We start from the raw sequence: 14,058 nt of genomic DNA on the forward strand, positions 1-14,058 counted from the left end.
CCCCTTTGTGCTGCCAACTAACACAAAGGGGCCAGAGCAGATCTGGCCCATGGTCCTGAATGTCCATTTATGTCCTTTTTATAACTCTCTTGGAATTAAGAGTAAACCAAATGTATTCGAATCAGAGAGAGATTATGGCAATACTGCTCCATCCCAGAATCTTCCGGATAGAAGCCTGGCTTCACTATGGAACTTAAGGATTTTCATGGCTTCCCAGCCACAGTTTTTCATCCAACAAAAGGTCAGAAACAACTGCCCCTCAATGTATAAACTGGAAAGAAACTCAAAATTCAACCTTGCATTTTCAGGAGAGGTTTTCCCCATAGGAGAGGACAATCCAGGCCTCTTTTGCAGATCTTCTGCATAGGGCCATTTTTATGTTGTAAGCTGGTATGCCACCCATACCAAATAGGAGATTTAACCTAGGTAAAAATGTGGAGGTTTTATAGTAAGTTGCTATGCTTTTTGCCCCATAAACAAAAATCTGTAAGTATGTGACTCAGAAGCATGAGCATGTAATTGTTTTTACTTATATTTGTCATGATTTGAGAATCAGCTATAGCAGAGCATGTCCTTTTACACTGTCAGTTTATATCCTATTCTACATCATTATTGGAGGATTTTTTCAACAGGTAAATGTCCTTTTTATGGGGAGAGTATGTCTCACAATTTTAATCATCTTTAAGTACAGATTTTTGCCCAATGCATTTTATCTGACATGAGAATTCTAGTATAAAAGTTAAATATTTTAAAAATCTTTCTATTTGAGTTGTGCAAAACAACTGTAATCTGACAAAACGATAAGTATCACTTTTTCCATCTGTAGTTTAAATTTAAATTTCATTTTGTTTAAACCCACATTGTATATCCTTGAAGTAACAATATAGTTTTACAGTTCTTTTATAAATAAGGGGTAAGCTAAAATCAATAGATCTGAACCCCTTACAATTTCAGACAAGAGTCCTGATACAAAACCATCGCTACAGTTTTGGTACCAGTTCAGATCCAAAACCAGAAGGGATCTGTCTAATAATTCTGCATAAAATTTCCCCAGAATCTCATATAAACAAACCTTCTCATAAAATTTTAGCTCAAGATGATAGAAATCTTCTGATAACAGTTGGCATGGTGAAATGTCTTCCATTTTGACTCCAAATTTCATAATATTTCTGTACTCCTGACTCTGAACCCTACTCATGACTTGTTTACCAGAACAGATCTATATCCAACTCCCTCCTCCTGGCCAAACTGTTAAATGCAAAATGTATGAGACTCCTAAAGTCCATAAAAAGGGAGTATGTATGTATTTGGAAGGAAGAGGAGAAAAACATTAAACTAAGAATTGTCCGGTTCCATTTTAAAAGCTATCTAAGGAACAATCAGCTCCTTCATACAGCAGCCTGGTGTCCTGTCTAAATCAGGAAATGTCTGATTTTATTTTTAACTGCAGAGCAGTGCCCTGGCTCCTTTGTGAATGTCTAATACTAATGTTGGCTGATACACATGAGATAAATAAGTGAAGCCTTTTTAAAGTCATAGCTAGGATTGCTATCAATCCAGTATTGACTCCTGGTATTCAGAGAACATTTCAGCATGACTTTTTTTGTACACGTTGACAGTTTTTGCTTGTGTTTGGAGCAGAGCTTTGTATTATGAGAATTAGTATGCAAAATCAGCAATTTGTATTGTTTGGGCTGTGTTTGTCTCCCATCACAAGTTCCTGTCTTTTATGCTGTTTGCTCTGTGCTGGTTGGCACTAATGCTCTCCAAATCTCAGCATGGGCTAGCTCAGCAATAAATTGGAAGGTCATAGTCCTTTCCTCTTTCGCATTCTCTCCAAGTCTAAATAACTTATATTTAGTGAAAGCTGAGAGACCATATCGGACAAAGTTTATACACAAGTAGAAATGAGCAGATCTGTGGTTTTATGTTCTGCAAATCAACACTCACTATTATTTGAATATTTTTATGGGTGCTATACAGATATTAAAGAGAATAAGGTCCTGCCCTACGATATTTACAGTCTCATGTGGCAAAGATAATACAATGAGAAATGATAAGTGTGGACAGGAAAGAAAAGAAACAAAAAGGAAAAAAATTCTGTTATTGGGAGAATATATAGGGATCCTCATTTTAATTTAGCTTGCCTGCACCTAAGAAATTACAGTCTGTCTTTATCAGTATTGTAAAGTACATGCACATTGTGAGAGTTATCTGGTGCTTTGTGGGGTTGGATCCATTACAGGAGGTTTCTGTAGTTTATAAGACTCTTGTGTTGTGGAATGATTAAGGGACTGAATGGGATACAAATAGAGTATGAAAAGATTGTCTTGTTTTGTCTTCCCCTCACCCTATTATATTTGTGTATGCTGCAGCATTTTTTTATTCTAGTTCCTTTCATGCTTTCTTCCTTTCAGTTGAGCAGAGCAGCAGAGAATGCTGACACCTGGGAATCAGTTGGGTTGCCTTAACAACAATTAGGCAGAAAACTCAGGGGATAATTGCCCTGATTTACTTTTGCAGTGTTGTGGTAGCAATGTTGATCCCAGGATATTAGAGAGACAAGGTGAGTGAGGTAATATCTTTTATTGGACTAAGTTGTTAAGAAGGCAGAATCTGGGACCAGTCAGAACAGGAGATGGGCCATTAAAAATAGTTCCTGGGTTTGAGTGTGGGTAATTTAAACACTGGAAGCTTCAGGTGGCCTGAACCTGAATGCTAAGATCCATGTGTTGGGGCGAAACCTGTGAGGAGAGCATGCTGAAGACTCGGTCTGAAAAACAGCAATTTTGACTGTGGCTTTGTGTTTGCAATGTTTTGTGCACATCCTTTTCCATCTCACAGAAGGATCAATAAAACATTTGTTTAACCCTTGAGAAAGTGAGGTACCTGTGAGTCTGTTTATGAAAGTTAGATCTACCCCTGGAGCAGGGACGGCAGGTTTGTATAATTTTTTGTGGTGCCCAGAACGAGACCAAGTCCCAGCGCGCCCCCCACACACACACCTACCTAAGGCTCTGGGAAGGAGTTTGGGTGTGGGAGGGGGTTTGGGGTTCAAGCTATGGGAGGAAGTTTGGGTGTGGGAGGGGTGCGGGCTCTGGGATGGAGTTTGGGTGCTGGGTGCGGGTTCTGGGCTGGGACAGGGGGTTGAGGTGCAGGAAGGGGTGTGGGAGGGGGTTTGGGTGCTGGGTGTAGGTTCTGGGAGGCTGTTTGGGTGCTGGATGTGGGCTCTGCGCTGGGACAGAGGGTTGGGGTGCGACAGGGGGTGTGGGGCTGGGCCGGGGATAAGGCGTTTGGGGTGCAGCAGGCAGGCTGCCCCAGGGCTGGGGTGTGGGGGTCCAGAGAGGAGGACTCCCCTCAGCCCTCTCCCCGCTGGCAGCAGCGAGCTCGAGGAGAGAGGGGGGCCCCTCCAGCTCGACACTCACCCAAGCCCCCCCCCAGGCTGTTGCTCAGGCGGTCCAGCCAGAATAAGCCCCTTCCACCCCCCAGAGTCGACTCAGTGTTGCCTGCTGGGGGGGGGAGGGGGAAGGGCTGCCATGCACCTCCTCCCATCCTCACTCTGCAGGCGCAGCAGCCGCCTCAGCCTGCCCCTGGTGCCGCTCCCTAAGTTGTAACTGGCAGCAGCCAGCGAGGGAGCGCAGCGTGGAGCTGCAGGGGGCAGCCGCCTGCTGCCCAGGGCAGGCAGGGACAGTCGGGGGAAGTGCGCGGGGGCGGCAGGTGGGACCGGGGGAGAGACCCAGCCCTGAACATTGATGAAGCCGTGCCCCCGCAGGCCCTGAATTTGCTGGAGCCTGGGCACCACGGCCCATATAACTCGCCGCCCCTGCACTGGAGGACTACCTGTGACATATGGTACTAGATAAGAAATAATTAATATAAATCATTATCACACAAGTTTGACACTGCATTCATAGTATCAGAGAGGTAGCCGTGTTAGTCTGGATCTGTAAAAAGCAACAGAGAGTCCTGTGGCACCTTTAAGACTAACAGATGTATTTGTTAGCCAAATAGGGCCCGTTTTCCCCCCTGAGCTTACCTAATTACACCAAGGAGGCACGGAGAGACAAGAAGACGGGTACCAGGTTCTTTATTAATCGATCAGCTGAACGGGTGCTCTCATCGGCTAATGCCAGAGGAGAGACACACCTTACATGGCCGAACAGGCCCTTTTAGTAACCAGTAACAAACAACTTAGCCTTCATTCTTTTGCGTCATTACGCTGACCTATAGATAATAGGTTACACAGGATACATATATTATTTTGGGGAGGGGGATACAAGAGACATCTGTTGCGGATACATTTATCATTTTGAAGGGAGAACAAGGTACATTCCTTGACCCTTTGCACTAAATACCTTGGGGATATATGGAGAAACAGCTGCATATACTTGTGAGCCAAGTGAGCCAATTAAATTGGTTAACAAATAGCTGACATGGTCAAATGCATGTTTAAATACATGTCCTTAATTTTATTTAGATCTTTAGGCCCTTTCCATCATAGTGGAGCATAAGCTTTCGTGGGTGAATGCCCACTTCGTCGGATGCATGTAATGGAAATTTCCAGGGGCAGGTATAAATATGCTAGCAAGAATCAGTCTGGAGATAACGAGGTTAGTTCAATCAGGGAGGGTGAGGTCCTCTGCTAGCAGTTGAAGTGTGAACACCAAGGGAGGAGAAACTGCTTCTGTAGTTGGATAGCCATTCACAGTCTTTGTTTAATCCTGATCTGATGGTGTCAAATTTGCAAATGAATTTGCAAATGAATCAGGAGGTAAATAGTATCTTATTATTTATAGGACAGGATTATTATGAAAGAAATCTTCCTATAAAAATAACTTATGTATGTAGTAATATTATAAATTAGTGCCAGCTTAGTTAAGATATAACACTCAGTGAAGATGTTTCACATATCTCTAAATAACAAAGTCCATTCATCCATCAGTACAGTAGCTATGCACCATAAGTGCTTTTTTTCAGTAACGAACAGTAGAATTGAGGAAATGAGCTATTGGAAACAAGAAAAGAAACTTTTATGCATAGTGTTTTCGGATATGTGATTATTTTAGGAACAAGATTGTTGGGCAGTGTTTAATGTTTCAGAAAATAACTTGATTCCGAAACAAGCAAACCACAGAACTAGACTCAGTTTGGCTTTTGGAATGCTTTTTTTGCATGAATATTTCAGGCAGGAGTTGACTCATGATCTAGAGGGTGGTTCTGTGTGTTCACTGATGATAATCAAGGTCAAAAAAGATTATCCCTCCGTAGTCAGTATTCCTAGTTTAATGGCCTTGCTACCATAACTACTACTGGTTCCATAGTATAGAATGAGGCTTACAGGTTCATTCAGCATGGTTGTAATGCAGATATTACAGTAAAGGTAAGACTAGTGGGAACCATCATTTCTGAATCTCTGTTTTTCACAAGGTGTTCTTTGTTTTCCTCAAGACTTTTGCAGTTAGTCCATTTTCTATGTGGGTAAAAGATGCCCACATCAGCCAGCATGTAACTTTCAGAGCCAGATATATGTTACAGGATTGATGTTACTATTTTTAGACTGAGAGTTCTGAATTATTGTGGGTGAATCAGTGACATTTCTAATTTTATCAAAACATGTTAACCACTTCAGAAAGCTTTGTTTCTTCCATCCAAAATCATCTACTTGCTGAGCTGGGAACTCTCTTGCAGGAGATAGCTATGCAGCAAAACTCTAATCTCAATTACAATAAGGAATAACTGCACTGAAATCAGTGGAGTTTACATTTAAACCATCATAACAAAAAGCAGAATCTGACCCATGATATTTAAAAGCTTCAGGGAGCTGTAACCTTAATAATAAATGGATGCTAATAAAAGGCATTACACTGGAGGGCGATTTTTCTAACCAGTTTACAGGCATTAATTATTCTACCATACAACAACCTTTTATTAATGAGTTGCAAAAATTAAATTGGTTCTTCTTTGATTGTTTCCAGGTGACTTGAGGCCTGTTTCTATGCCTACAGAGTTCAGCTGGATAGGGGAGTCAAAAGAACCAAACATGTACAAGAGAGGCAGCCGAGGTGAGTACCTTCTCCACTGCTGTGATCCAAGATTTTTCAATCTGTTCTTTAAAAGAGATGAAAATGTGCATCACAGACACCTGCTGTAATTCTCATGAGTGCAATGGAGAGTACAGAAGAGTCTGTCTACTAACTGTCTTGTTACTTCTGCTTTCCTGAAAATTAAAATAAAATTATGTCAGCTAAGGTGTTTTATTCTCTTTAATTGTAATAAACAACAAAATACCTTTCCAAATGCCCGAGTGACTATATGGCTCAGATAATTGCTAATGGTATATAAAACTTTTAAATATATTCATTCAGTATGATTCCATACCCACATTATACAAACTGGTGTACTTAGAGTCCACTTTGATGAGTATTTTACACCTAGTCATGAAACTGCAACATCAAGGCTCAGTCTGGCAGTCACTGAGTGTTCAAGCTGCCACTGATTTCAGTTTTGGAGTCACAAGGATTCAGGGCTGGGCCTTTGGGAAGAAGGCTGGTGGTAGAAATAGTACCAATAGCTAAAAGAATGTATTTGTCACAATTCAGCTTTGATTGGTGGTGGATAAAACTTGCCGACTGTTCCTCATCTCTCTTAGCTGTTAGTGGTAGGGTGACCAGATGTCCCATTTTTAATGGGACAGTCCAGTTTTTAAGCCCTCCTGCAGATGTCCCGACATTTTCTTAAAAGTGGGCAAATTGTCCCATATTTTCTGCCTCCCCGCCATGAGTACCGGTGGGTCCAGCTGCTGGCTGGATCCCTGCTCACCAGCTGCCCGCCCACCAGCAGTGAGTGGGGCAGTCCAGTGACTGATGATGGGGATGGGTGTGCAGGGTTGGCGGTGAAGCGAAGCTGCAGCGTGCGGGGCTGGGCCGCTCCCCCTGCCAGTCTCTCAGCGAAGCCCCTGCTGCGTGTGGGCTCTCAGTAGGATTGACAACTTTCTAATCGCACAAAACTGAACACCTTTGCCCCGTTCCCTGCACTGCCCCTTCCCCGAGGCCCCACCCCACCCCTTCTCTGAGGCCCCACCCCTGCTCACTCCATCCCCCCTTCGTCACTCACTCTCCCCCACGCTCACTCACTTTCATCAGGCTGGGGCAGAGGGTTGGGGTGTGGGAGGGGGTGCGGGGCTCCAGGGTAGGGCCAGAAATGAGGGGTTTGGTGTGTGGGAGGGGGCTCAGGGAAGGGACCAAAGGTTGGGGCGTGGGAGGGGGTGAGGGTTATGGGAGGAAGTTTGGGTGCAGGAGGGGGTTCAGGACTGGGACAGAAGGTTGGGGTGTGGGAAGGGGATGTGGGGTGCAGGCTCTGGGAGGGAGTTTGGGTGTGGGAGGGGGTTCTGATCTGGGGCAAGGGGTTGGGGTGCAGGCTCTGGGAGGGAGTTTGGGTGTGGGAGGGAGCTCAGGCCTGAGCCGGCACTCAGGGCGGGGGCAGCACGCTGCCCCCCAGCCGGAGGGACATGTTGCCGCTTCTGGGAGCCGCGTGGAGCCGAGTAGGGATGGGAGCCTGCTTTTGCCCCACTGCGCTGCCGACTGGACTTTTAGCAACCCGGTCAGCAGTGCTGACTGTAGCCACCAGGATCCCTTTTCGACTGTGCGTTCCAGTTGAAAACCGGAAGCCTGGCAACCCTAGCTCTCAGCCAGCAGGGCCCCGCCCCCCATCCCCTTTCTAGCTGGCACTGGCTGCACACTGCGAGCTGCGGCATCCGATGAGTGCCAGGCGGCAGCTGGTTAGGTATCACCTCTGCTGCCCACCCATTGGCCCCTTATGTGCTCCTCCTCTGGCTTTGCCCCTTCGTCCCCTCCTCAGCCCCGCTGCTCCTCCATATCCCCACAGCGGGTGCGTCCTGCTCCCAGTGCTGAGCAGAGAACCAGCCCCTGGTCGGAGCATTCAGCTCACCAGCAGCCTCGGTTCCTTCCTTCCTCCACTGCCTCTGCCTGGGGTGGCACCTGGGAAAGCCCAAGACCCTCTGGCCCGGGTTGCTGGCCTGGAGGAGCCAAGCACTGCATGTGCCAAAGCCCCACGCTAAGCTCTGAGTGGTGGGGGGAGAAACGATTTCCAGCCTGTAGGCTCCACAGCAGCCCCTTGGGCAGGGGCTTAGCACCCTCTTTGCCTGTCCCCACCCCCACCACCCTGGGTCCTGTCCCCAGGGAGCATGGGGCTGCTCCATCCCCTAGGCACCCTCCCCTGCTGAGCCACCTCCCTGGCCAGGCTCTGTGGCTGCTGAAGGCATGGAGGGCGGAGAGCATGGGACAAGGAGGATCAGTCAGTCGGTCACCCAACCCTCCTCCGCGTGTGAGAGTGGGATACGGGTGGGTGGGTGTGTCACATCTCCCCATGTGTGTGTCGGGGGAGGGGGGTAGCAGTGTGTGTGTCACCCCTCCCTGTGTGAACCCTAAAGCCTTAAAGATAAGAAGGTAAATAAAAATAATCCAACTACGCAGTATTTCTGTTTAATGGGGCTCAGTCAACTTGATGTTAATTTGCATATTTGTACTGCATAGTTCTGATTGATTGCCACTGAACTCACTTGAATATGAGTAATTTTACCAGGCATCCCATATTCAGCAGAGGGAAGTATGGTCACCCTAGTTAGTGCCATATGTGAATTGTACTAGTAGTGTCTCAACATTGTATTGGGAAGCCTGTATGGCTTGTGCCTGTGATGTAGCACTATCTCTGAACTGCATTAGTTGGATGCCCATGTTGTTCAACTCTATCTGATTCCAAAATTGCTATCATTATAGTGCTTCTTTGAAAACATTTACAGATACGTATTTGACAAATAAACAAGGAGGCTGTAAAAATCAGTTCTAGTCTTCCAGGTAAATATATTTTAAAACTAGTATCTATAGACTTTCCCAGGCCTCTAATCTGTTACAAGAAATGTGAAACTTCTACAGAAGACTGACACTATTAATCAGCTTCTTAAAGTATTCCCAAACATATTGAGTACATTTCTGCTTCACCTTTCTTATGGAGTGTATTGTAAAATGCATTAAAAATAAAACAGGTGTCTAGTATTGTGACCTAATGATATTACCCTGCACTGCCATGTAAGAAAAAAATTAAAGTTTCCAGGACTGCTTTCTTATTCACTGGAAGGGCGTACAAGTTCTGTGCATACAGCAAACTCAGTTCCTTGGGCAAAGGAGAGGGAAATACAGGGAAGTGTCTTGCATGGCTCATCAACAACCTCTTTTCATCATTAAGAATCAGTGATAATGTGCTCACCACAGCTCATAAGAACAACCATACTGGCTCAGACCAATGGTCCAACTAGCCCAATACCCCATCCCTGACAGCAGCCAGTGCCAGAAACTTCAAAGGGAATGGACAGAACAGGGCAACTTCAAGTGATCCATCCCATTGTCCAGTCCAAGCCTCTGGCAGTTGGAGGGTTAAGGACACCCAAAGCATAGGGTTGCGTTCCTGACTATCTTGGCTAACAGCCATTGATGGACCTATCCTTCATGAACTTATCTAATTCTTTTTTGAAGCCAGTTATATTTGTGGCTGTCACAACATCTCTTGGCAACGAGTTCCCAAGTTGACTGCATTGTGTGAAAAATTTCTTCCTTTTGTTTGTGTTAAATATGCTACCTATTAATTTCATCAGGTGACCCCTCAGTCTTATGTTCTGTGAAGGGGTAAATAACACTTCCCTATTCACTTTCTCTGCATCATTCATGATTTTACAGACCTCTATCATATACTCCCTTAGTCATCTTTTATCTAGGCTGAACAGTCCCAGTCTTAATTTCTCCTCACATGGAAGCTGCTCAATACCCCTTATCATCTTCATTGCCCTTCTGTGCATCTTTTTACAATTCTAATATTATTTTTGAGATGGGGCAACCAGAACTGAACACAGTTTTCAAGGTGTAGATGAACCATGGATTTATATAGTGGCATTATGATGTTTTCTGTTTTATTATCTATCCCTTTCCTAATGGTTTCTAACGTGCCAATGCACATTGTGGCTAGTTCTCTGAAAACATATGCTCAATGACTACAAGATCTCTTTCTTGTGTGGTTACAGCTGTTTAGATTCCATCATTTGTATGTATAGATGGGATTATATTTTCCAATGTGCATTACTTTGCACTTATCAACATTGAATTTAATCTGCCATTGTGTTGCCTAGCCACCCACTTTTGCCTAGTCTCTTTTTGTGAGATCCTTTTGTAACTCTTCACAGTCTACTTTGAACTTAACTATCTTCAATAATTTTGTATCATCTTCAAATTTTTCACCTCATTGCTCAACCCCTTTTCCAGACCATTTATGATCATGTTGAACAGCATAGGTCCCAGTACAGATTCTTGCTATTTACCTCACTCTCTTGTGAAAACTGACCATTTATTCCTATTCTTTGTTTCCTATCTTTTAAGCAGTTACTTTCCTCTTATCCCATGACTGCTTACTTTACTTAAGAACCTTTGGTGATGGACCTTGTCAAAGGCTTTCTCTAAGTATATTATACCCACTGGATCAATCTTGTCCACATGTTTTTGACACCCTCAGGAATTCTAATAGATTGGTGAGGCATGATTTCCCTTTTTAAAAAAAATGTTGACTCTTCCCCAACAAATTGTGTTCATCTATGTGTTTGATCATTTTGTTCTTTACTATAGTTTCAACCAATTTGCCTGGTACTGAAGTTAGGCATATCGGCCTGTAATTGCTCGGATTGCCTACAGAGCCTTTTTAAAAAATAGGTGTTACATTCGCTTCTCTCCCGTCATCTGGAACAGAGGCTGATTTAACTGATAGGTTACATACCACAATTAGTAGTTCTACAGTTTCATATTTGAGTTCCTTTATAACTCTTGGGTGAATGCCATCTGGTTCTGGTGACTTATTACTTTCAATTTATCAATTTGTTCCAAAACCACCTCAATTGATGTCTCAGTCTAGGACAGTTACTCAGATTTGTCACCTGAAAAAGAACGGTTCAGGTGTGGGAGTCTTCCCAAGATCCTCTGCAGTGAAGATTGATGCAAAGAATTCATTTAACTTCTCCGCAACAGCCTTGTCTTCCTTGAGTGCTCCTTTAGCACCTCAATTATCCAGCTCTTTGCAATGGGTCTTTGTCTGAATGGCTGGAAGAAAAGAAGTTGTTGATCCTTTAAGGGTTCACTTGGCAAGTGATAGCAGAGGGCGAGGGTGGGGAAAGTTTACACAGAGGGATGGAGTATGGAAGAGCAGGAGAGCAGGAAGCAGCTGGACTTGGGGTGGGGATGTGAGGCACTGCCCTTTCTGCTGATGAAGAGTGAGTGTTGGATTTCTACCCTATGCCATGCTGGAGAAGCCCTCTTTCACTCAGATCAGCACCCACCTTCCCACTCATAAAATCTGTAAAAGGACCATGTTTCTTCATAACCCCCTATGGACATTATGACAGTAACCCTTCTTTCCTTGGGAGCTGGGAAGGAATTTTTTCCTCACCACACATTAGCTGAGGTGGGGTGTGGTTTGTCACCTTTCCCACAGCAAGTCTGGGACCTGGTGGGGTGGTGCAGAGGGGTTAGGTTATAATGTAAAACTCATGGCAGATGTCCAGTGCAGGTACTCATTATAGAATGGAAACAGTTATCGGGTAAAATGGATTGGAAAAGTATTTGAAGGAGAGCATTTCATGAGGAACAGGGATTCGGGGCTCCTATATCTAGTACAGTGGGGATCCAATCCCATTTCTGTTTTGCTAGTCCCAGCTAAGGGAGCTTAGGAAAGGGGATTCAGGGCTCCTACCTCGAGTGCAGCAGGGGAGCTGACCCCTCTCCTTTTTTCTAGTCTCCCTTTAAAACTCATGCCAAGGAAGTCACAGCAATGGGGTGCCTGCAGCCTGGTTGGGGATGATGTGGAAATTATTACGGAAATGATGATGACCTGCACTGGACAATTTATTGCAGGGTATTGCCAAATATATTTTAAGTGAATAAAGTTGTGGCCTAATTAAACCATATCCATCGCCTTCTGTCTTTCTTCCGCTGTGTCTGAGGAATATGCTTCAAGTGAAGATCTGTTCAAATCCTCTTTGGCAAGAATGATGGTGATTGTGATGTTGAGCTTCAAAGATTCTTTAAGTCATGAGTGCAGTATAATTATCTAGATAGAAAATAAGGAGTCTCTCGGACACAGGATTTCCATTATCATAAATGGAGTTTCTGCATGTAGAGGGCTCACAGGAGTGAGAAGTAGCTGTCTGTAGCTTAATGAAACTCAAGGATATAATTGAAAGCTAATATAAAAAGTTTAAAAATACTTTTTGATAATATTTTTCAATTATATTTAACTTCTTCCATTCCAAAATACAATTCCTATTTAACTCTGCAAAACTCTTAATTTTCTGTTCATTCATACTAGCCCATGATTTCATACCAGTATTTGAAAAATTTTCCTATTTTATTATAAATATTAACATTTAATTTTATTTATCTAAAATTTTACTTGTTCTGAAATTATAAGTAAAGACGTGATTGAGCTAAAAATATCTGACAAAATACAGCATCCAATCAGATCACTCAAGATTTTCAATCCATATTATTACTGTATATTAGGAGTCTAGTGTTACTTTTCTTAAAATCAATATCAAAACTCCTGTTGACTTCAGTGGAAAGAGGTTAGGACTAGAGCTCTGGGAGGGGAAATGTATTTTCTGTTCCATGGGAAATCCACAATTTCAAAAAAATTTCCATTCCAAAATGGAACAGCAACAACAAAGTTCAAAATATCATTGAAATGAAATTCTGAAAAAAAATCATCTGGGGTTGATCAAAACATTTTGTTAAATAAAATCAAAAATTCATTCCTGTTTTGACCTTTTTATATTTTTTTTAATGTTTTATATAACTATTTAATTTTGTTTCAAAAAATCATATCAAAAACATTCTTAAAATGTTGAAATAGGATATTTTGACATTATTGAAATGCTTTGGTTTTTTTTAAACAAAATTTTCTCAAAATTGACACATTTTCTAAATGTTTTCATGTTGATAAAAACATCATTTTAAGTTGAAAAACAGTTTAGATGAAAATTTTCTAGTTTGGACCCTCACATTAATCATGTACACTTCAAATAATTTATTAATATGTTGCTAAATAAGAACCCAATCCTTGTGTAGAAGAGCATTGACTTCAGTGGATCTATGTGCATTTGTAAGGCCACTCATGTACAGTAAATAAGATTAACAGACCCCTGATGATAAATTACTTTTAATATATGAATTGACACTTTATTTATTGGTGATCAATTTAACTGTACATAGACAGCACCTATTATTGGTGTACAACTGTGGGCATGTAGAGTGAAACCCATCAAAAATCCCCTTTTCTATAAACTGTACCAATAAAATCGTTTGTATTAATAAAAGGGGGGGTTTATGGTAGATGACAAATTCAATATGAGTCAACAATGCAGTGATGAGGCAAAAAGCATACCAGCTAAGCATCAGTTGGTGTACCCATTCAGTTTTGGGCACGGTTTTAAAAAACAATGGATAGCAATGAAACTGTCAAAAGATTTGAAAAATAAGACGTGAGGAAAAATTAAGAAATGTGCAATGTTCATTTTAGGGAAAAGAAGATTTAAAGGAAATATGGTAACTTTCTAGAAATATGCTCTTTAAAGCAATGCTATGAAGTGGTTAGGGCTATATTAAATTCATTTACAGTGAATCTCAGAGTTACAGACACCTTGGGAATGGAGGTTGTCCGTAACTTTGAAATGTTCGTAACTCTGAACAAATCACAGTTCCGGTTGCCTACCTTTAAGATGCAATACAGGCACAGTACAGTGTTTGGTTTTTCTTTGTTGGGTGGTTTTTTTGGGGGGTGGGAGGGGAGGGTCTCTGCTGCTGCCTGATTGGTTACTTCTGGTTTATTCATAGATTCATAGATTCTAGGACTGGAAGGGACCTCGAGAGGTCATCGAGTCCAGTCCCCTGCCCGCATGGCAGGACCAAATACTGTCTAGACCATCCCTGATAGACATTTATCTAACCTACT

The 14,058-nt window shown here is 42.8% G+C and overlaps 1 protein-coding gene across 4 annotated transcripts in view; it reads left to right on the forward strand.

Moving 5' to 3' along the window:
* LOC112103386 (connector enhancer of kinase suppressor of ras 2-like) overlaps positions 1–14,058 on the forward strand; it is a 526,129-nt gene that overhangs the window by 360,889 nt on the left and 151,182 nt on the right. For 2 of the 4 annotated variants that reach the window (XM_026652992.1, XM_026652994.1), the window contains 2 exons: positions 5,976–6,062; positions 11,510–11,514. The exons of the other annotated variants lie outside the window; for them this stretch is intronic. In XM_026652992.1, the coding sequence (XP_026508777.1) occupies positions 5,976–6,062; positions 11,510–11,514 (92 nt within the window). The remainder of the gene's footprint in view (positions 1–5,975; positions 6,063–11,509; positions 11,515–14,058) is intronic. 4 annotated transcript variants of the gene reach the window in all.

This window comes from Terrapene carolina, unplaced genomic scaffold, assembly GCF_002925995.2.
Source record: "Terrapene carolina triunguis isolate 2854851 unplaced genomic scaffold, T_m_triunguis-2.0 Scaffold131, whole genome shotgun sequence".
Lineage (NCBI taxonomy): Eukaryota > Metazoa > Chordata > Testudines > Emydidae > Terrapene > Terrapene triunguis.